The sequence below is a fragment of the Ictalurus punctatus genome, chromosome 9 (genome assembly GCF_001660625.3).
Source record: "Ictalurus punctatus breed USDA103 chromosome 9, Coco_2.0, whole genome shotgun sequence".
Lineage (NCBI taxonomy): Eukaryota > Metazoa > Chordata > Actinopteri > Siluriformes > Ictaluridae > Ictalurus > Ictalurus punctatus.
This window is the reverse complement of record NC_030424.2, coordinates 5,551,208-5,575,177: the sequence shown is the minus strand read 5'-3', so window position 1 is coordinate 5,575,177 and position 23,970 is coordinate 5,551,208. Positions and strand designations below refer to the sequence as shown.

At 41.4% G+C, this 23,970-nt stretch overlaps 1 protein-coding gene across 1 annotated transcript in view; it reads left to right on the top strand.

Annotated features, from left to right (window-relative positions):
• Window positions 1-23,970, top strand: part of ush2a (Usher syndrome 2A (autosomal recessive, mild)) — a 233,866-nt gene that overhangs the window by 187,221 nt on the left and 22,675 nt on the right. Inside the window, exons 51-59 of the mRNA XM_053682619.1 lie at window positions 728-962; window positions 4,284-4,481; window positions 5,287-5,441; window positions 7,390-7,588; window positions 12,806-12,913; window positions 13,138-13,321; window positions 16,157-16,314; window positions 20,506-20,664; window positions 20,910-21,072. Of these exons, the coding sequence (XP_053538594.1) occupies window positions 728-962; window positions 4,284-4,481; window positions 5,287-5,441; window positions 7,390-7,588; window positions 12,806-12,913; window positions 13,138-13,321; window positions 16,157-16,314; window positions 20,506-20,664; window positions 20,910-21,072 (1,559 nt within the window). The remainder of the gene's footprint in view (window positions 1-727; window positions 963-4,283; window positions 4,482-5,286; window positions 5,442-7,389; window positions 7,589-12,805; window positions 12,914-13,137; window positions 13,322-16,156; window positions 16,315-20,505; window positions 20,665-20,909; window positions 21,073-23,970) is intronic.

Genomic DNA, 23,970 nt, shown 5'->3' with positions numbered 1-23,970 from the left:
AAATGAGACTGAGACCCCCTCACTCACCGCTTATTTTGTCCTGTCCCTGAGTGTGTTTGATGTGTTCTCACTTGCACAAACGAACCACACCAATCATTCAGTTCAATGGACTAAACACTGCACCTATATGTGTGTGTGTGTGTATATATATACTGTGTATACTATATATATATATATATATATATATATATATATATATATATATATATATATATATATATATATATATATATATATCACTCTCATAACTACACATAACTACTTTCCTGTTACATCTACTAATATTGTAATATGTAAATCCATGATTTATGACCATGATTGAGACCTGTTTTTAAATTTCGCTGCAGGTGATGTGTGAACTGACCTCTCTAGCATTGTTGGCCATGCTAGTACTATTGGGCACAAAGTATTCTTTGCCACATCATGACACTACGTGAGAAATATGAGGCAGAGAGCTGTGATGTGTGTGCGTCTCGCGTCAGGAAGCGAGAACTCACACTCAAATTTCATTAATCAGATTTGCTCACTGTAACATACCGCAACTCAGCTTGAGCTTGGCAGCCAAAGAGAGAGCGTGAAGAAAAGCAAACTGTCATTAACGTGTAATTACGTCATTAAGGGGCCTCTGCGTTATTCATCGAGGCGTAGAGATCCACAAGCTGGCGTAGTGTGACAACCAAGAGTCAACTGAAAACATATCACTAATGATTGCGTGTGTGTCCTTTAGGAAAAGTGTCGTCCCGGCACTCTTTGTCCTGTGTCTACCGCCTCAAGAGCCTACTGCGGTGTGTGTGATTTTAACCCAAATCAGTTCACTTGTACCCGGGTGCCAGGCGAGCCAGACATACCGTCAAGCACGGTCACTTCCACACTGCAGTCTTCTGAAACAGCACACACTCGCCTCTGCCCAACAGCTGAGGAGCTCATCTACAGCGGCGTGGCAAATAGATACTATTATACAGGTAATCCTAAAAGGTACCAACACTCTGACTGACTGTCTCAGTCGTATCTGGTTTCTTCCAAAATCGTTATCATGAAGAAATGCTGACCCGAAGGAGCAAGATAGAAAAATACAGACAGACAGGAAGGTAAAATATAAGAAAGTGTAAATATTCTCATTTCTGGTATATACTGTACTTCTATAACCACATATTCCGATTACTACAATTCCATCATCACTAATATACTTGCAACTAACTAAAAATTGACCGAAAGGAAGGTCAAACTAAACAAATATACAGATTTGTTTTTTTTTTAAATACAACATTAAAGAGAAAAGAGGAAACTTCACTAAGTTTTTTCTACACTTTTCGTATCCTCTGACGCATGAGTGATTGTTAATCATCTTAAACCGTGCCTCTCGCAACGACAAACTGCCGCTTCACTAAAAGTTCCAGATCAGCAGCTGAAGCGCCTGCTTGGCTTTCACATTTATTTATCTGGCTGACTGGAGGGAGCGCACAATCGGTTCTTTCAGCACGTTATAAATTCGGTTAGTTGTGTCTTTTTAATCAAGACTAATGCAAGAGTTCAGCAGGGCTGGCTGGAGCAACCAGAGTGATTCTAGTCAGCGCTGTGACGCCATCTGGGCACAAGCGTCTAAAGCTGTGGCGGCCCCACGTGCCTCCAGATGTTTCGTGCACCCCCACACTAACAACCTGCAGACGGGTGACACTGAGCACGCTCAGACGAATGCCACACGGAGACCGGCTCCCTGGCTTCCTCCAATATGGCCATCCAGTTCTCTTAGCTTTGTGATTCTTTATTGGAATCGTTTAATCAAGGGGACACTGACTCACAGTTTTGAACACTGCCCCAAAGGATTTAACAGCACTGGTTATGATAGGGACATCGTGTGTGTGTGTGTCAGTAAAGTCACTGAGGCATTAATGTGATTGAGAATGCTAGCTTTGGGTCATTTCCCTGTAAAAAATATGACCAAACATTTTGCTTTCTGTGATGTACACGAGTTAGCAGGATGCAGCGATGTGAGGTCCTTCCTAGCATTGCAGGTCTCACAAACCCATTTAAGTGATTTACACCCATGACTCCCCACACACACACACACACACATTTACACACAAGCCAAACTGTTGTTGCAGCGATAAAGAAAAACACTGCAATAAACACAGAGGTCCCAGGCCTGTCTTCAAAGCAAAGCCTTGTTTTCGTATGGAGAGGAAGCTGCTTCCTAACATTTCACCACTCTCCTGTGGGTTCATAAAGTAAGCATACCACATATGGCCTCAGTTCAGTGATACCTTGCTGGAACGGATTATCAAAGTGTCTATGAGTGTTACAAATAATGTGCTCTGAACACATATGAATGGGAAGCACTCGGGATCCACAAAAATATCATCTCACTATACTTGAGGATATTTCTACCATACACGATGTGTATCATGGTATATGATTTAGCTAGCACACTGTCCACAAAACAGTAGTCAAATAAATTTGTAAAAAAGTTCAAGTGATACTTGACGATTCTTTTCTCTTATACCTACAAAGACAAAGATTACGTTTTTAAAAATTACATCAAATCAAAACCATCTATTCAGTACCATTTAATTTGTAATTATTAAAAACTTTTTTTTTAAATACATTACCATACCAACAATATCTCAGAAAAGTGTATCGTGTAATCACTTATCATGATATCGATATATCGCCCAGCCCTAGGAGGTGCACTTATTTTTGTTTTCTCCAGTAACCTGACTTAAGCACTGCTCCAAAATAATAATAATAATAATAATAATAATAATAATAATAATAATAATAAAATCATATTTCTGTACAAACAGGCCCAAAATTCACAAAAGAAATGAATAAATGCCTTTATTTATAAACCTGTCACTACACCGAGCACCTGCTGTACACAGGTCAGCATATCTCTGCTAGGCTCTTTGAAAAATAATAATCATTTCATTAATTGATATTAATGATAATTAATATTTATCATTATTGAATGAAAATATCACTTTAATTTCATACAGGCATTCAAGTTATAAAGCCACTTCATAGACCTCATTTTGAACAGTAACAAAGCCAAAATCTAAAGTAAATTGAATAAAATATTATTAATTCAATTCAATTCAATTTATATATCGCTTTTTACAATAGACATTGTCTCAAAGCAGCTTTACAGAAATATATGAACATGGTATACAGATATTAAAAGTGCAAATTTATCCCAATTGAGCGAGCCGGTGGTGACGGTGGCAAGGAAAAACTCCCTAAGATGTTAAGAGGAAGAAACCTTGAGAGGAACCAGACTCAGAAGGGAACCCGTCCTCATCTGGGTAACAACAGATAATGTGAAAAAGTTCATTATGGATTTATATGAAGTCTGTATGGCCTTAGAAGCAGCCGTAGTCCCAGCAATCTGGAATTGGAGTAGATGAGAGCGCCGTCCAGAGGTAGGACATCCGAAATGGATCAGGCAGGTCCGGAGAGCAGAAAGAATCAGGATCTCTAGTATCTCCATAAAATCGTGCGTGGCGTGACAGAAGGAGAGAGGGAGAGAAAAGATCATTAGGACTGTGCTTAGTGTAACAGAAAGTCTAGTCATGGTAAGCTTGAGTAAACAAATACGTTTTCAGCCTAGACTTAAACACTGAGACTGTGTCTGAGTCCCGAACACTAATTGGAAGACTGTTCCATAACTGTGGGGCTCTATAAGAGAAAGCTCTTCCCCCTGCTGTAACCTTCGCTATTCGAGGTACCGTCAAATAGCCTGCATCTTTTGATCTAAGTAGGCGTGGCGGATCATATAAAACCAAAAGGTCGCTTAGATACTGTGGTGCGAGACCGTTTAGTGCTTTATAGATTAATAATAGTATTTTATAATCAATGCGAGATTTCACTGGGAGCCAATGCAGTGTGGATAAGTTGGCTATTGCGGTCATCTATAAACAACAGTTCTATGAGTTAGTTCATAGGCATTGTTAGAATTGGCCCCTTAGGTTCCAGAACGTTCCACAGGGCAACTAGAGGCCGATTGTGAACTCGAGTGATGTAGCTGAGGTTGAGGAACTGTTCAGGAAAGGTTCAGGAGTTGAACGAACGATAAGTTTTGTTCTGAAATTGTTTTTCATTATATTTTGTGAATGAAAAAGTACTTCTTTTTTTTGTACAACAGCTTAGTTTTGTACAAAAACTAAAAAAAAACACATTTTAAGTCTGGTGCAAATCTAGATGCAGATACAGGTGCAGATAGTAGCACCGCATTACACCCCTAGTGTGTATGAACATGCTTTACGGTTATGTTTTGCATGCTGATTCAGATACAGACTTGGAGCCCTACACCACCTATGAGTACAGAGTGTCTGCATGGAACAGGCGTGGCCATGGGTTTAGCCTGTCCTCGTGGGTCACTACTAAAGAGGACGTACCTCAAGGTGTCCTGCCCCCCCGCTGGAGCCGAGTGGGCCTCCGCGATGACATCATCCTACTCGACTGGTCTTCACCGATTAAGGCTAATGGTAAAGATCATCTGATTTTTTTAAAAAAAAACTTAAATTATTTTGTAAAAGCTGTTGCGTATATGTTTAAAACCCCAAAAAGGAATTTACTGGACCTGAAACACCATCACATGATTGTCAGTAAGGTCCCTAACAGAGAAGACAGCGACGGAAGCTTTAGCTATGCCATTGTAATTGTTTGAAAGTCATTGTTGCTGTAGTAAATGCTGGTCTTCACACTATAGACGTTCCTGTTTGATCCTTTAATCACAGAGCTGCTTGTTTTGCTAATCTGTGCTTGCGTTGTGATTTTGTACATTTAGCCTCATTTCGACGCCGAACTAAAATCAACCCTGTGATAATAACCTGGCGGGTGGGTCGGAGTGTATCCGGCTGATTGATGAACCAGTGCACCCTCGGTTACCGTACTTAATCTGCATCTCCCAGCCGAATAATTTATGAATGCCCGAATTCACATGCGCATAAACATGGCGCTAAGTAGAAATAACAAGCTTCATTTGAGGGAACTTCTGGACCACTTAAATATGTAAAGAAACACGTTGATTGCTCATTAGGGCATTCTGCTGTTTAATCAGAAGGCTCACAGCCCAATCTGCTGTGATTTTACGAGAAGTTAGTCCTCCGCCTCCGCACTCTGACACAGGCAACAGACAGAGAAAGATGTGAAGAATGAGGAACATTGGGACAAGGGGTAGATTGAAGGGCAGAGGAATAAAGTTGACAGATACACCCTCTGCACGGTCTCGCTTCTTCTGTTTTATCTCTAACTGGTGTGTTTGTTTTGTTTTTTTTTATGTTCAACCAGGTGAGATCAGCCACTATGTGGTTCTGCGAGATGGACGGGAGCGTTACCGTGGAACCGAGAGGAGTTTCACGGACGCTGGAGGCATTCGGCCTTTCCATGAGTACACGTACCAGCTGAGAGCCTGCACTGCAGCCGGATGCACAGAGTCCCCCAAAGTGAGTGTGCAACATCAGTTCATTACTAAGTCACCTGAATGACTTCAAGGGTTCAGTAGGAAGCTAATATACATTGTACGGCCAAAGGTTTGTGGTGTGGACACCTGATCATCACATCTATACGTGGTTCTTCCCCAAACTGTTGCCACAAAGCAAAGACAGTAATTACTTCTTGGAATTCTTTTTTTCATATCGATAAAAATAGAGGTCTACTTTCCTTATTTTTTTCCATGCATGAATATGACAATGCAAACCGTTGCACTTTGCAAGTTGAATGCCTTATGAGACTCCTTATGAAACCTTTTAACCCAGGGGTTCCAATCACTTTTTTGTTTGTTTGTTTTATTCGTTTATTTTACAAAGTAATATTACAACTATCCCGACTAACTATGAAGACAAATTTTGGATGCTACTATTCTGAAATGCTACTGGGAGTCCCATTCAGACAAGCCACATTTAAATCGATCAGCACAATCGCCTAATATTGTGTAGGTTCTCTTTGTGCCACCAAAACAGCTCTGACTCATCGAGGCACGGACGCCACGAGACCTCTGAATGCGTGCTGTGGTATCTGGCACCAAGACATTAGCAGCAGATCCTTTAAGTCCTGTAGGTTGTGAGGTAGGGCCTCCATGTCGGAGGACTAGTCTTCGCTCCCCATGTGCATTAGTGAGCCTTGGGTGCCCATGACCTTGTTGCCGGTTCACCGGTTGTCCTTCATTGGACCATGTTTGGTAGGTATTAACCACTGATTACCAGGAACACCCCACAAGACGTTTTGGAGAAGCTCTGACCCAGTCGTCTAGCCATCACAATTTGGCCCTTCTGAAAGTCAAAGCCCATTTTTCCTGCTTCCAAAACATCAACTTTGAGACCTGTCTGTTCACTTCCTGCCTAATCTATCCCACCGCTTGACAGATGCCACTGGAATGAGATAATCAGTGTTATTCACGACACCTGTCAGTGGTTTTAATGTTATGGCTGATCGGTGTATATGCTATTTTAGTCTTTTTTGCTGTCCTGCGCTAGAGTGGAAGTTCTGCAATGGAAAATCTACCTATTTACCTCCATCTATCATTTGGGGTTGTTTGCCCAAAAAGTTTGTGAACCTCTGTTTTAACCCATCGTTGTTCATATTTTATCAGTTAACCCCCATCCACTTGAAGGCATGAAAGTTGTAGAAGAACTCCTCTACTTGGAGAAGTTCATTCTCCCAACCCTGCTCCTGCTGTCTAATTATGAAGTGCTGAGCTGACTGGATATTACTGATAGCAGCCGTGTGGTTCTTCAGGAGCATCTATCTCAGCCACATCAGTGTTATCTTGCTATAATTGCTGTCTGCGCCAGATGAAAGAACTTAACTCGACTCTGTGCGTTTCCCATTTTAGATCAGGTGATTATTGTTCTCCGAGGCGTACTGAGGAAACAGGAGAGAATGGAAACAGCACTTTCCGAGACACACTTAGGATGCCCTGTTACAGCTCCGGGCCCCTGATGATACTTTTCCGTCTCCCTTGTTCTCCTCTTCTTGCCAAACTTGGCTGTTTTTAAGTGAAGCGTGGCAGGGGGATTAACTTGTACACCTGCAAGCATTACCCAAACAGTTGCAATTATTGTGGGCCCCGATACAGGGGGAGCAATTACCTGCCAGGGCATGGGGGCCTCAGGATGCTGATTTAATCTCCGCGGACACTCTGTGGGCTCACAAAAGCACATCAGGCTAGTGCCTGGGCCAGGCTGCAAACAAGCAGAGAACAGGGGAGAGAGAGAAAAAATAAAAAGAAAGAAAGAACCTTAACCACCTCTCCCTGCCCTCTCCTAATAGTCTGCCACTCCTAAAGACAAGAACTGAAACCACTAGTGACATTCTATTAGAGAAGGATATCCAAGCCTCCATTAGGGCAAATTGCTCTGTAATTCCTTTCTCTGTGTGTGTGTGTGTGTCTAGGTGGTGGCAGTGACTGTCCAGGGGGTACCAGAAGGGGTTGCTTCCCCAGCAGTGAGCGCTCTGGGGCCCAAAACTATTCACATCAGCTGGGAGGCCCCGTCTAAACCTAACGGCATCGTGCGGGAGTATCGGGTTAACCAAACTGGAGTCGGGCTCATACACACACACACGCACGGAGAGATGGAGCACATAGTCCAAGGTATCAAACGATCTCGGTGTGTATTTTACAGTGATGTTACACAAAGCATCTTTGAGGCACTTTGTATAAGCAATTTATAAACACAGTGTGTGATGGTGATTATGGCTTTTCCTGGGTAAACTAAAGTGAAGACGCTTCAGTTTCTGGTCATTTGTGTTACTTGCATGGGTAACATGTGGACTGTACATAAACAAAACTCGTTATAGAATATTCGTTATAGGAAATATAGTACATTTGCCGGTCCGGTACATTACGTGACTTGATCTAATAGCAAAAGTGTGCGTGCGTGTGCGTGCGTGTGCGTGCATGCACAAGTGTGTACGAGCGTGTGTGAGCACGTGCACACTGAGAGTGAGTGATGAAGCTATCTGGCAGCTGAGAGCAGCCGCTCCCTCACACCTCCAGCAGCAGCAGCAGCAGCAGCAGCAGTAACGGAGAGAAGAGGGAGTAGGTCCAGCGTCCCCTCAGCGCAGACAACCCTTTATTTATGCACGCTGTTTTCTGGAAGCGATCTAATGACTGAATTTACACCTGATTCCCGCAATGAGCGTGCTGCCCTGCCCATCAGGCGCCAGGGCCCCCGTGATTTGTGGGGTCTCTTTTATATCTGCCCAGGAGTGAAGCTGCGTTTCTGGCCCTGAGCCATCCGTCACTGGGCCGAGAGCTTGCACGGGGACACACACTCGCTTTGCCGAGCCTAACACATGGAAACACACAGCTGCACAACACACAGCGTTTCACACATGCGGAGAGAGTGGCTCATTGGGTAAAGACGGATTTTTGCTTGTCTTGAGGAATCGCATTTTTTATTCTTTATATTATTATTATTTTATTAGTGAATAATCTGTGTATTAATAATAAGAACAAGAAGACCTAAACCTATTATTATTATTATTATTATTATTATTATTATTATTATTATTATTATTATTAAAAGCTAAACAAAATAAAGGTAAAATTACTATGGTTTATTAGTACTAGTAATATATATGCACAATAATAATTCATAGTAGTAGTTCATTAGTACTTTAATAGTACTAGTGAATAATAATAATAATAATAATAATAATAATAATAATAAATATTATTATTATTATTAACACCTAAATGTGTGGAGATCTATATTTCAATTATTATAGTTATTTTAGCTTTACTGCTACTACTACTGTATATAACAGCAACAACAATAATAATAATAATAATAATAATAATAATAATAATAATAATCCTTTTTTTTTATTTGTAAAACATTTATGTAAATGGCTCTATGCAAATAGGACATATGTGCTTTAAGTGTCCCTCTCTGGAGGAAATATGATATGCATAATTCATGTGGCGAGAGATGGGGGGGTTCGTGAGCCAAATGCTAGTCGTTCCTCGCTTGCCGACACTATCAATGACATGATTATCAAATCTGAGTGGGCCGCATATTTTTTGGGAAACGTCTGATCTTCTTCCAGTCACAATTAATATGAATGAAACGGCATGCTGAGAGAGTCCTGGGAGAGAGAGTCGGCTCTGGGAATGCTGAAAACGCACTCAGGAGGAGTGAGCAGAAGCATTTGCCATCACTTCCTTTGAGACACTGATATCCATGGTAAATTTATTGGAGTAAAAAAAAAAAAAAAAACATTTTTTGTAATATTTCACACATTCATTTAACCTAAGTCTTTCACCGGACGTGAGGTCTGATGTGAGTTTACTTGAAGAGTTAGGATTTCTTCAAGGACTACTAAATGATTTGCAGACCTGCTTTCATGGCTTCCTCTCTGCCGTTACTCATGAGGACTGCTTTGTCATTTCTCAGACATCAAAACCCGCTGCATGCTGGAATGAAGACCTGGAAAGCAGCGCGTGTTTGTGTCGAAGCTTGAAATCAGGCTTCTTCCAAAGCACCCAAGCAGCTCTCTGCTAAGTAAAGATATTTCAGCACTGCATCTTTCACCCTTTTTCTCTGAAGGCCTTGGTGTTGGCACACATATCAGCAGGAGCATAAAGAGCCAATCGGTTGCTCCGGGATTCTAGGCGTGTCACGGTACGAGGGCTGATTTGGCGGGTGGGCAAAACACAGCACATTTAAGACTTGTTGAGAGGCAGCGGCAGGCCTTGATATCCATGCTGCATTTGTTTATGTTGGGGGGAAAAAAGACAAAAGGAGTCCAGAATCTTCTGCGTCCCAAATACGTGGCATGAGTGTGTTATTAGAGCCCTTTCCTCCTCCTCCCACCCCCCTCTCTCTCTCATACACATACTCACACACACATACACTCATTTATACTTCACAGCCTCTGTGCTCTAGACCCTCCCAAAGAAGAACAATAACTGAATAAAGGAAAGAACCACTTGTGTTAAACTGCTTTGTCCCACCAAAATAAACGAAATGCCAATGCCACTGGTAGAGCACCGAACTCCTTAAAATGACAGCTGAAATAAGTGCAGCTTTTTCCTCAGCTCAGTGTTTAATGTTGAAGAAGTCTCAAGATTGGACTTTGAATGGATTTAACACAGCAGAATGAGGAGAGCTGTGTGTGTGTGAGAGAGAGAGAGAGGGAGAGGGAGGGTGAAAGAGAGTGAGAATGATACCATGGCACATTTGCAAACAAAATGTGCTGGTAGTAATTGACCTCAGTGTTGGAATAAGTTAACCTTGACTCAGGCACTCTCAGCATCTTCAGACGAAGCGCCATGATTCCAGTGCAAGTGCCGCGGCACAACAATGCCCTTTTGTTTAGACTTAATTGGCAAATTATCTGCCTAAAGATGAGAGAGAAAGGGCGAGTGAGAATTATCATGACTTCAAGACTTTCCCCGACTCTTACAGTTTAACCCGGGCAACATTTACATGCTTTTTTTTTTTTTTCCTTAGAAGATGCACAATTTAGCTGCGCCGAAAATCACTTGGAAATCTCCACTGAATCGAAAATATCCGTGACTCTTCATTAGCTTGTATTTAAATGATGCCGTTATCCATGTATTTGATTGGGCATCTGTAAATTAATTATTAATCATATTATACTCAGACCTTGTTGATAGGGTTCTATCGCTTTGTGTTCATTTGAATGTAAATTTACATGGCAGTAAAAATATCAATTATAAGTAAAATATAGGGAAAATGTCATTAACAAAAGGCTATTGATGATCAAAACTGACTCATTATCTTAAAATTAAATAATAGTAGTAGTAGTAATTATTATTATTATTATAGCATTGAAAGATACCCAAAAAGAACTACTTTTTGGTGGATGATCATTTTCTTTTGAAACTGCCAGTCACACACACAGGCAGTAATTTCGCTCAGTATTCTTTTCAAATGACACAGCTAAACAGCTCGATGATTTAATGTGATACAAGCTCTAATGGCTCGTCCCCCACGCAGACATAACATGAACATTCAAAGTCATTGGTTTCTCGCGCTCGGAGCTCGTGATCGGGCCTGTCTGACTCCCGTTCGGAGCTAATATTTCTCTGTCACAGAACACACATCTGAGTGGCCATGTTGTGACACATGAGAGGAGCGAGGAAGAGAGGGGAACCTCAACCTTCTCTAAATTATGCCTGAGCAGAGAGTGGGGGAGGAATGCAGGGACGAGGAGGAAGCTGAGCCTGTAAAAAGGCATCACAGGTCATCTCTACTGTCATGTGGAACTCACAAAGCACTCCATAATACCCTCCAGACAGGGAGTGGGAATTAATAACAAAAAGTAATTGTACACAGGAAGTCAGTGCTTAATTATTTAGAGGCGCTACCTGTGCAGTGAGAGATGCTTTCCAGATCTTTCTCCTTCAGTCTGGTACCTTTAGGGAGAATGGACGAGCGGCCATCATCTTCTCATATTCTCTAATGCAAACAGTAAATGGCAGCTTGTCAATAAACGAGCAGTTTATGTCATTTATTACCCCGCACTTCCTCATCGCATTGTACAGAACAATTTGGATGACAGTTATGGCATTGTTTCACTTTGCGTTAGCCGTGCACTACAAATGGGATCCGTGAAAGGGGTGAGCGCTAAAATGATTGTACCGTCTCTCTTTGGGGTTTTTTTTTTTGTTTTTTTTTTTAGGTTTTATTGCCATTGCATATGTCTTAATCAGACTTAGAGTGCCCCCTTGAGTTAGCATGAAAACTGTAGAACCAAGATATCTATGTAAAAAATGACAATCATACTACAATGATCATATAGTAAATGTTTTCACGTTTCGATGACATGATACAATGGTTTTACAAATAGTAAAAGAAATAGAGGTTGCTGCTAATGATCAGGGCTTGTGTAGAAATTTTTGTGTATATATTCCGTTGAAACTGCAGTAGTTGAGTTCTATAGCAGCAGAACTGCTTGTCAGTAAATACCTAAATAAATATTTCCTTCCAATGGGATCCAATATGTAGCCTGATAAAGATTCAGTATCACTGCAAATAATGCTGTGATGAGGTTATTGGCCATGCCAGAACACACACACACACGCACACACACAGAGAGACATGGCATGCATGGCAATGGTGAAGCCAGGCTTTAAAGGCAGTGTTCAACGGCTGTCCCTTTGTATTTAGTATGCTCGACAGAATTCTTTACTTAACCCAAACACGATTCAGCGTTCTGAAAACATTGATCTGTGTTTGGGTTAAATGAAGGAAGGTGGATGGCATACTAACCAGCAGCTCAAAGGGGCGCACTTCTGCGGCTGTGAGCTGCAACCGCAACGACTCCTTGCAAATAGTTCATCTGAGCAAGAAATTTTTTTTTGTTATTTTTGTTTTGTATTCTGAAAAAGAAAAACAACGATTTGCTCAAAATGATATCTCAAGTGCAAAATTGTCTGGATTCTAACTTTTGAAGATCAGTGTTGTGTCTCTTTCAAAATACACTATTACTGTGTGATTTATATTGAATATTTGCAGCAGTTTGAATTTACATTACGTTCAGCAATAAAACGGAATGACATCGTAATGTGTGATATCATTGGAAAAATAAATGTAATTATGTCGTATAGATAGATAGATAGATAGATAGATAGATAGATACTGTATAGACTGTGTATTACAATATAGTAGATTGTCATTACATTTTATAGTATTCTAATAGCACACACACACATAGTGTATGTCCTCTCAGTCAGAGTTTGGTGTGTGTGTTTGTTTGTGTGTGTGTGTGTGTGTGTGTGTGTGTGTGTGTGTGTAGTGGTAGCACTTAGCTGAGGGTATCTATGCTGTGTTTGCAGGACTGCAGCCTTACACCAACTACAGCTTCGTGCTCATGGCCTGCACAGTGGCCGGCTGCAGAGCAAGTAAGCCATCTATGGGCCGCACGCTGCAAGATGCACCAGAAGGTTAGTGCACTTACACACACACACACACACACACACACACATCTCCCTGTTCAGAATGAAAGATATCTTTTATTTACTGCCTCTGCATTTTCTTTCTTTGTTTTTTTGTATGTACACTTTTTTGTTATTTGATTTCATTTCTAAGCCGACATTTTAATCCATTTCTCTGTTTCGGTCGAAGGAACTGAAAGGTTAACACGGTGCTGCTTTTGTTTAACACGCAGGCATCTGGGCCATACCGAGGCACGTCGTGTTGAACAGCACGTCTGTAGAGCTCTACTGGAGTCGGCCGTCCCAACCCAACGGCCGTCTCACACACTACCGGCTTCTGCGCGACGGAGAGAATGTGTACACCAGCGGCCCACATGAGAGCATGCACACGGACACCGACCTGCAGCCTAACACCAGGTCCTGTCACAACTAACACCCGTCTTTAACACACTATTAGCAGCTGATTATCAGTTTCTCCTAATCCCCCCGTTTTTAATCCTCTCTAAGAATCCCCTCCTCACAAACAGAGAGCCACTCTGAAACCAAATCGTTAAAAAGTAAATGTGCGCTAATAAACAACTGCGTTGGCTTTGAAGGTGTTCATCAGTACAGTGCTGTACTGTATACATGTGAGAGAAGCTTTAGTCATTTATATAGGATAAAATAGTAATGGGTTACAGTATTTTAAATTTGAATGGTACCTTTTGTTACCATAATTAAAATTTTAATTGAAATTTTTTACACTTATTTAATTGTTTTAAATAAATTGAATTCCATTTTATTTACATAACAATGAATATTGTCACAAAGCAGATTTACAGAATTCCTGGTCACTTAAAATTAAAATTAGAAAGAAAGTTGATGGCTTGTATAATAATGACTATTATATTGTATAATAATCCGTTCCTTTTTCTAACTTTCTTTCCTTGAATTTGAAGTGTTATAGATATAGACAATATAGTGTTTTATACATGTGCCTTTTAAAAAAAAATGTATATATATATTTTTGTGGACAGGTCAAGACAAATATTTCCCTCGAAGTAAATTTGTAGTAGAAATAATTTACAGAGAATGAAATACACTTGTATGGGATTTTTATATCTGTTTATATCTTAATAAATTACATACATGAGAAAAGAAAAATCCACATTGAAAACTGTTATTAACCAAATGTATTTTGTATGTGTGATTTTGTTAAAATTAATATTAATAATTCACATTATAAATCTTCTCATCTGTGTGTTTGGAAAATTGTAACGCGCGAAGCCGCAAAAAAAAACGTAGTCAGTTTAGAAAGTCTTGATTTTTTTCATCTGTGTAAAAACACGCACACACAACACACACACACACACACACACACACACACACACACACACACACACACACACAGCCTGTATGCATTTGGATTGTGTTGTTTATGCAATATAGTGAGTAAATATTTGAAAAGGCGGGCTGTGTCCAATAAGCAGCTTAAGATACAATATAAATCTGTTTGTTTTCATTATGTATTATGTTATCTATAGAGAGAGATGAGGTAATGCCCAAGTTGTCATTCAGGGCTTCACTAGCCTAGTGATTCCTGATTTTTTTATTTTTATTTTTTCTCTCTCTCTCTCTCTCTCTCTCTCTCTTTTTTTTTTTTTTTTTTTTAAATCCTGTCATTCCATGTTGACGGCACATATTTGACATGTCAGAACAGTCAGTGAGCTCTGATTGGATGGTTTGTATAGGTCGACATGTCAACCCCCCACTTCACCCTCCCTTTTTTTGTCTTCTTGCGTTTATACGGTCGCTTCAAAGAGGGTCGCGTCGAGGCATGACGTTTAATTTGCCGTAATTCCAGATGACCTGCCAAAAGGCATTCCCCTCTCCGCTCCTCGACCCTTTTCTTTTTCCTTTGTCCAATTTAGCTCGGTGAGCAACGGCACAATGGCGAGCGCTCGCTTCATTATCCGCCGAGGCTATAGTGAGGCGCGGGAAGCGGCTAACCGGTGGGCCGCGCTCATCGATTATTTATGACAGTGTTGATTAGCTGTCACATACCTCACCACAGTAGAAAGTCTGGCTGATGAGTGAAATATTAAGCTCCCCCCAGAAAGATCTGAGCAAACCTGATAGGAACACGCCGCTTCCTTTGATGCAGCTCGGTGCATTTGCCAATTATATCCATGTGTAGACCTTCTCAGGTCTATGACTACTGTCTTTTTATTCCTATCAGGACCTGAACATAAAACACAGTGTGTTTGTGCCACTTAAATCGACTACACAGACCCCCCGGAGATATATCGTATGTATTATTCCAAGAGATCTCATGCTTGCGGAGTGTGAATATGTGTGTACATCGCAACATGTTTGTACCACTTAAGTCTTATTACACATTTACAGTCTCGGACAAGACATCTCGTGCTGGCTCAGCGTGAACGCGTGTAAAACGTGCCCAGTGGCAAATCTGTAGTGCTAATGCACTTTATTGGCAATGATGAGAGCAGTATATGCTTTCTGATGGGCTTATTGTAAAGGGATAGTGCTGGAACAATAGTTAATGTGGAGGTATTAATGGCTGTGTATGGAGTTTATGGCAAATTAAGAGCCTCGAATGTTCAACATGACCCACGTCCGTTGCCAACGCAGACCTCTGCACTGACACGTCCTGCTGTTAAAAAGCAAAATCTATCTTGTGAAGTCATGTACGTGTTGAAAGAGCTTTCCTCTTAGCGGTTTATAACCTACGCCGTGCATTAACGCACACGCGCGCACACGCCATTCATATGCATGTGTGTGGCGTATCTATCAGGCCTCTGAAAGATCACTGTGGAGGCACTGATCAGCATTGCATTAACACGGTCATCTGTTTAATGGCGTCACCCTTTATCGATCCATTGGGGAGCTTTAGCAGTGCTGGTAAAGATAAAGTAACAGCAAGCCTTCCATTAAAGTATTTGAAGTATTTTGGGTATACTAATAAACAAAAAATACATGAATGACATCATTGTAAATAATTCAATATTTGGTTTATTTCACAGAGGATTAGTGTTGTTCCGTATACAGCTATGTGGATGATTTGTGAATGATCTAGAAAGAAAGTCAATAGGAGAATTCACAGCTTCATGCATGGTGTGTGTGGTGAACTGGAGAAGTTTACCTGGCAGATACTACATGAGCAATACATGCACAAGTTCTTGGCATTAAATTTGGCCATCCAGCCAAAATGTCGTTGACATGTAAGTTTCCTCCATGATTGTGTTTCTGCAGATACGTTTATGAGTTGGAGGCCAGCACTGATGCAGGTAGCAGTGTGAGCAGCCGGTACATCATCCAAACCCCCGTGTCCTCCCCAGAGAAAATCCCTGCTCCACATAACGTCAGCGTCTTGGGCCCGCGCTCTGTCTTTGTCATGTGGTCACTCCCAGGTAATGTTTTTCACTCTAATGCGCGATGCACCTTCTCTATTTAGCAGTCGTTCAGCAGTGATTTATCCACGCTTCGGCCGGAGAGAGCGTCTGCGTGAGGAGAAGAAAATTTACGAGGAGCGTGGTGAGGATTGTTATGCGAGGCGGTCGACGGCTGGACGTAGCAGAGAATCAATTAGCTCGACATTCAAACTCAAGTGGCGGTTTTCCTAACACTGGCATGATTTACTGAGGGGCTGTTTAAAGTTCGTGCTGCAGTGTATGGCTAATGTCTTTAGCGTTTTTTTTTTTTTCTTTTAAGTCATTCCATTGTTATTTAGTTGATTCTACATAGGGTTCCTCAAGAGTTCTCTGAATGGCCTGGCCTGGTTTCCCAAAATGTGTTCTACTTGAAACCTTTACAAAAAGGAAACCCTCTTTTGTAGGGTTCCACAGAGAACAAATTAGAGAACTTTCAGGATGCCAGATGGAGCTTTTTTTTTTTTTTTTTTAAGAGTGTACATTTACTGTGAGGTTTTTATTGTGTGTCTGTTTGTTTGTTTTTTCTCCCTGGGTTACAGCCCATTTTCCAGCTTGTCTTATTTCATCCAAGATACACTTTATCCAACAGTCTATTGATGAATAAATGTTGGAAAAGGTCAGTTAGTATTACACAAGTGAGATCATGGCCCTGTCAATCAGAGTGACGCAAGCATCTGTGAGTTCCTGTATGAGGAAGAGGGCAGATAACACGTTCCTCTGAGTGTGTTAAACTGCCCTGTGATGCAACATGAGCAGCAGTTCAAATAGCTGATGTCAGCTGTCTTCACGTGTCTTACAGGAAGCAAGTGTTAGCCTTCACCCTCCTTGGTCGGTTATGACTCCCTTACGTATGAAAGTGGGCTGGCTAGTGGGTGGGAATTAGCCCACTAGCTAATCATAATTTAGCCCACTGGCTAGTATTAGCTGGCTAGAGGGCGGGAATTAGCAAAAAATAAAAAGAGGTGGGATTGGCGCACACCTAAACGAGACTGTAGCAGAAGTTTATTAATACCTTGTTAGGTGTAATCACTTACAGTATAATTAAGCAACGTCAACAGTTCTATAAACAGGAAGTTAATAGAGAAAAGTAAGTGAAAATTTGGACACAATGTGGCCAAATGTACTGTTTATTTTTGCTCCACTAGTAGAAATAGATCCCGAAGAAGCCACACTCACTCTTTAGCACGTCAGCTAGGTCACATTGATGCGTACGTTCCCATTAAAGGCACTTCCGACAATCGCCGTCCCTTCTTCCTTTCCATCCTCAACTGACGAGCTTTCATATTTTAAGTCCAAAGTTCTATTCCTAAATTATGTCCTCTGATGACGCCGCTAACACTACAGTACTAACGGTGTCGAACTAGGAAGTGGAACTTTACGTGGTAAACACAGATGAGCAGAGAGATACACACAGTGAAACATCCCAGTGCGGTATAAGTAATATAGGCACTCTTGGAACACCGCTTGACCGTGGACCAGAACAAACTGTTGTAAAAGTATAAATATAAGTTTTAACAGCAGCAAATCTCTCTCTCTGTCTGTCTCTGTCTGTCTCTGTTTGTCTCTCTCTGTCTGTCTCTCTCTCTCTCTCTCTCTCTCTCTCTGTCTCTCTCTCTCGCTGTCTCTCTCTCTTTGACTAGGCACTATAACTCTCTGTGTAAATTTCTAAGCTTATACTTTGAACTAAATCTCTAATGTGAAATGTTCTGTCCTTGCGACGGCCCTCAGTGATTCCTCTCATCTTTGCGGTGGCAGTCTGCAACCCACTGGCCCCCACCGATCAATCAGCACGTGTTTGCATTCGCAGGCAACAGTGGGCCCATCTGCAGGGTCCCGCTGAGCATTGTGGGGCTGCCAAGACTGAGCGTTCTCCCACCCAGAGAGCATGAACACAAACAAACAAGTGTGCGAACAAACAAACAACTGCCCCCCTTCTTCCTGAATTCTCTCTCGCGTCGTCCTCAGGTTGTGCTTCAGCAGGGCCCGACACAATCTCATTCCCATTCAAACCCTGCACGCTCACACCTATTACACTGTCCACCTGCAGAGCGTGTGTGTGTGTGTGTGTGTGTGTGTGTCAGGATATTGTGTGTAAGTGTGTATATATATATGTGTATATATATATATATATATATATATATATATATATACACACACACACACATATATATACAAACACATATACATATACATATATTCATGCATGCTACCTTCAAGCAGCCTTGATTGTCTGCCGCAGATGGTCCATCTTTTGTTATTATTGTCTCATTAGGCCTCTTTCCTATGAGAGGAACCTGTTCAGAAGCCTCAATTACACCTTAAAAGCCCTTAACTAGCCCCTGTGGCCACTGAAATCATTTACATAGCCTGCGCCGTTTATGGACTTTACATTCTGAGAGGCAAAAAAATCTATGGCTTTAAACTACAATCTCTCACGGTTGGTTAAGTCCAAATACCAAATCGGCTGTGGATTTGCAAGGCGCACCTGCATTTGACGTATCGGATCTGATAGCGCATTCCTTTTCCTTTCCTTCTTGCCATTATTTCTTATTAGACTCTCATTCGTTTTGAAAGTGGGGGAAAACTCCAAAGACCATGATTAGTTGTAAATAATAGAACTTAAGGACCTGTGCGATTGAACTTCCCTGGCAGGGGAGCGCTGATCAAAGCACTGTCTAATTTGAGCGGGGTTTGTGTCTCGGCCAAAAGACTACATCTGCTAAGGGAGGTGGCAATGAAGGAAGTTGAATAATTTAACTTTTTCATTTGTAAAGATAATCAGGCCGCTCGGAATACATTGCAGGCCTCATAAATGTTGAATAACCTATCAGGCTCTAGTTGCTGTAAATTATGAAAGGCACCAGTGATGGGAATATTAACAAAGCTCCAACACCAGGGCCCTGGATCTCCAATGTGTCATGGCAGATTTTCAGAAGGTGTGTGTGTGTGTGTGTGTGAGAGAGAGAGAGAGAGGGAGAGGGAGAGGGAGAGGGAAATCAGCAGGAACCAGTTAGGAGACATCAACTTTGCACACAGAGAATTGCTGATTTACAAGCAATATGGTTACTTAACAAAAGTCTCAATACTTGCAAGCCTCATTTTCTTTTTTCTTTTTTTCCATTTCCTTACCCAAAGATACAGATTAGTCCCTTAACAACCACGGTAGGCATTACTTAAGAAGTAGTATTTTAGCTCCCAGTATATATAAAAAACAAGGATGCACTGAAATTTTGACCACTTAACATCCATCCATCCATTTTCCATGCCGGTCATGGAGGAGCCTGGAGCCTATCCCAGAGAACACAACGCGGGGGACACCCTGGATGGGGTGCCAACCCATCGCAGGGCACAATCACACACAGTAGACAATTTGGGAATGCCAATCGGCCTACAACACATGTATTTGGACTGGGGAGGAAACCGGAGTACCCAGAGGAAAACAAAGAAGCACAGGGAGAACATGCAAACTCTACGCACACATGGCGAACGCGGGATTCGAACCCCAAACCCCCAACTAACCATTCTGTCCAAATGCTCTATTAAAATAAGAGATAAAAAATAAAAACATTAACAAATAAAGTGTCTTTTTGAATTAGGTTTAGAAACACAATATGAGATAAACCTATGCATAGAGGTTTGTTGGAGCACAAAACTACAAGACTGGGCTTGAATCAGACTCATAGTGGGCAATTTATTGCTTATAGAAACGATTCAAACTTGGGCTTCTGAGCGGCATCTGGATCACATGTTCCAATCCTGACAACTCCACTGCCGTCCATGGTCTAGGGCCAGGAGTCAAAGAGAGACAAAATCGGCTGCTCTCTGGGTGGGAAAGATGGGATAAAGGAGGTGGGTGGATGGAAACTGGAAAATAACCAGATTAAGAGAAAAATAGGGTTTTAAAAAAAATTAAAACTTGTTTGCAAATCTGCCCATTATGTAGCATACACCGAACAAACAAAGCACTTTCTACCAACAATGTGATGGTTATATGGTTACAAATAATACAGTGTTTGTCTTCAATCTGTTGCGCAATAGATTATTAGACGAGAGAGTGGAAGAGAAAATTCTGTAAATCATAATGTGGGCATAATGTAATCACGATTACAAAAAATTGTCATTGTCGGATGTTTGATCTTGCTTAATAATCCTTTTGTCTTCTGTCGTTAGGTGTGTATAACTCTAGTCTCCCCCTGGACTTCAGTGTCTTATTGAATGCCGGTACAGAGCGACCCCTGTCCCGGTCAGCTGGCCCTCACCAGTTCCTTCTACTTGATGGACTGGACCCATACACCACCTACGATATAAGAGTTCAAGCCTGCCAAGCAGGTCCTGTTCAGTTATTTATTCTGATCGAGTGCTGTAGTGTTCAAGCTTCTAATTAAGACTTCATACACAGTTAATCAATGACAATGTCTGTGTTTAAACATTTAAACAGTATCACTTATCACCCAGGTGTGCATTTTTTATTTGGGATTTGGGTTTTCTAACTTTTGTTCATGAATATCGCGGAATGTCTAGTGTCCGTTTGTGATGCAAAAAAAAAAAAATGTATATGTGCATACGTACTGTAGATGGTTGTGGCGTAGGGGAAGGCATCTCTGTCCAGACATCTGAGGCAGTACCTAAGGCTCTGGATCCCCCTGAGCTCAGTGCAGCTGGAGCAGCAGTTATTGAAGTACACTGGAGTCCTCCACGCAAGCCCAATGGGTTGATCACTGCATACTTCCTATACAGGTACCGACACACACACACACACACACACACACATACACACACACACACACACACACACACACACACACACACACACACACACACACACACACACGTCTTGACAGCCTGCTGTCAAACTTATTGCCAAAGCAGCAAATCTATATGCTTAGACCTGTCCATAAGTTTATTTAATCTAAACAAGATTATATCACTCATTTAAAAGTATTAAAAATATACTGTATATATGTACATCCTTGTCTTTGCTGACAAGAGTGGAACTCGATGCAGTCTTCTATTGTTGTAACCCATCTGCCTCATGATTCAATGTGTTTTGTGTTCTGAGATGCTTTTCATCTCAACACGGTTGTAAAGAGTGGTTGTGTGAGTTCCTGTAGCCTTCCTGTCAGCTCAATCCAGTCTGTCCATTCTCCTCGGACCTCTCTCATCAAACATAACTACCTCTCCATGGATGTTTTTTGTACTTTTTGCCAACCCTTTACCTTTACAATTACTTCCTACCGCTTTTGTATCCTCTGAGTACCTTTTAAAAATCCTCTCAGCAGTAATAACCCCCCCAACATTAGTGACATCTTAGAATGGATGTTAGTGGATAAATTGTAAAATATCAATTGTGGTTAGCACGCTTGTCTCTCACTTCCGGGGTTGGGGTTCGAATCTGACTTCCGCCCTGTGTGCGTGGAGCTTGCATGTTCTCCCCGTGCCTCAGGGGTTTCCTCCAGGTCCTCCGGTTTCCTCCCCCAGTCCAAAGAAATGCACTGTAGGCTGATTGGAATTTCCAAATTGTCTGTAGTGTGTGAATGGGTTCCCCTGTGACCCTGTGTAGGCTGAAACAAAATGGATGGATGGATATTTTCTCCACCTAGAAATGCTGGACCATGTACTTCATCCTATATAACTGTATGGAGGTGTACATATTGATTTTATTCAAATTTATGATTCACTTGTTGACTATGGACGCTTAGTTGCATTTGCATAGATTGTTTGATTGATGGGAAAAAAATTGTCCATGAATGCTTCAAAAGGCATAGGGGCTGGATTGTGAGCTCAGGGCATAGCAGTGTAGTGATGGAACATGATAAACAGTAATTATGTCATGACCTTGAGGTGAACAGGGCAAATCCACTTGGTCACACTTGTCAACATCTACTCCAGCTCAGTGTGGAAGAGAAAACCGCTATATGCAGAGTGCTTATATACGGATATCAAACCTCCATCAGTGAGGCACAGTCAGAGAGAGTGTGATTGCTGCAGCATTTGTGATGGGCTGTAAATGGAAGCTGACACGGCCCCGCTGACTCTGATTATTCCAGCGGTGCTAGAAAGAGTGATATGAAACAGGATGCCGCAATGCTGCTTGAGGAAGGAAGCTTGCATTGACATGGCACAATCACATCAGCCTCAGAGGCCACTTCTGACTCTTCTCTGATCAGGGAGAACGGAGGACATGAGGGACCTGCTAACTCTGTAATTATGCTGTCTCTCTCTCTCTCTCTCTCTCTCTCTCTCTCTCTCTCTCTCTCTCTGACACACACCTGCGCAAATACAAAGCTGACTCATACTGTAAACGCACAACCAAGCACACTTTCAATTCTTTCATTGACATGGCAATACCACTGAGTCTGTATACGAGATAATAAAGAAAATCTTCTCCATGTGCAGCACAATCCTGGAATATGTAAGACATATAACACACAACAGACCATGCTGTTATACAAAAATAATGTGGTGGTGGTGTGATACGGTCTGACATGGTTACCTGAGATATACATTCATATAAGAGCACGGTCCGAAGTGTATTATTCTGCTATACCAGCACAGCAATTTGTTAATGATTACAATGTTAATTAATTATTGCACTTTTTAGCTGTTTATATTTGCAGTTAATTTTATGGAACGTTCCCCAAGAGACATGTTAGTTCTTGTTATGACTTACATTATACACCATTATTCCTTCACCAACTTGTGTTTTCCATCCATCCATCCATCTTCTATACTGCTTATCCTTCTCAGAGTCATGGAAAACCTGAAGCCTATCCCAGGGAGCATCGGGCACAAGGCGGGGAGAAACTTGTGTTTTCTCTCTCTTAAAGTTAATAATTGCAGAGAAAACATAAAGCATAAATTCCTCTGTCCCGTGTCTGGAACATTTCAAAGCACTGTGACCTTGCTATGTATCCACTGTATTTACTGAAATGTTTCCTAGCAAAACACTTCACTAGGTCAAATATCATTTTCCACCACTAGGTGGCAGAGGCATTATGTTATCTGTCTGTCTCTGAGTCCATCCCTCCGAGATACTTGGTAGTGCAATATCCCAAGAATGAGTGGTTGAATGTTTGTAGGATTCGTATGGAATTATCATTGTAACCAATAGATGAACTGATTAGGTTGTGGAACTGATCCAAACAAGGTCAAGGTCACAGGAAGGTCAAATGTCTAAACTAGTTTTTCTTGAATATCTTCCTTCCAGTTTGCTATAAAGAGATGTTACATGTTCAGGAGCTCAAGGCATGCTTACATGCAAAAATTTTTGCCATTGGTCCGTTCGTGTGTCTGTCCACCCATCCATTCAATTGAGCGTGCATCTGAGATTCTCATTAGTGGCATATCTCAAGATTATAATAATTTTTTAAATATTGTACTGGGTTGAAAAATTCACATACAGTTATATGGATTTCATTCGCAGTATTATACAACTGTACATGGTTTGTACATACACACGGAAAACACCTTACATACACCCAGCATCCTTAATAAAGATATCTCTTTATAAAGAGGTGCTATCGCTGAAATATCGCAGACTTTCCCTTCTCATAGTTTGCAGGTCGTTCTTAAACCCTTTTTCTATCCTCCCCTCTCCTTTCCTCTCCCAACGGGTGTATGCTATTGCAAGAGCTT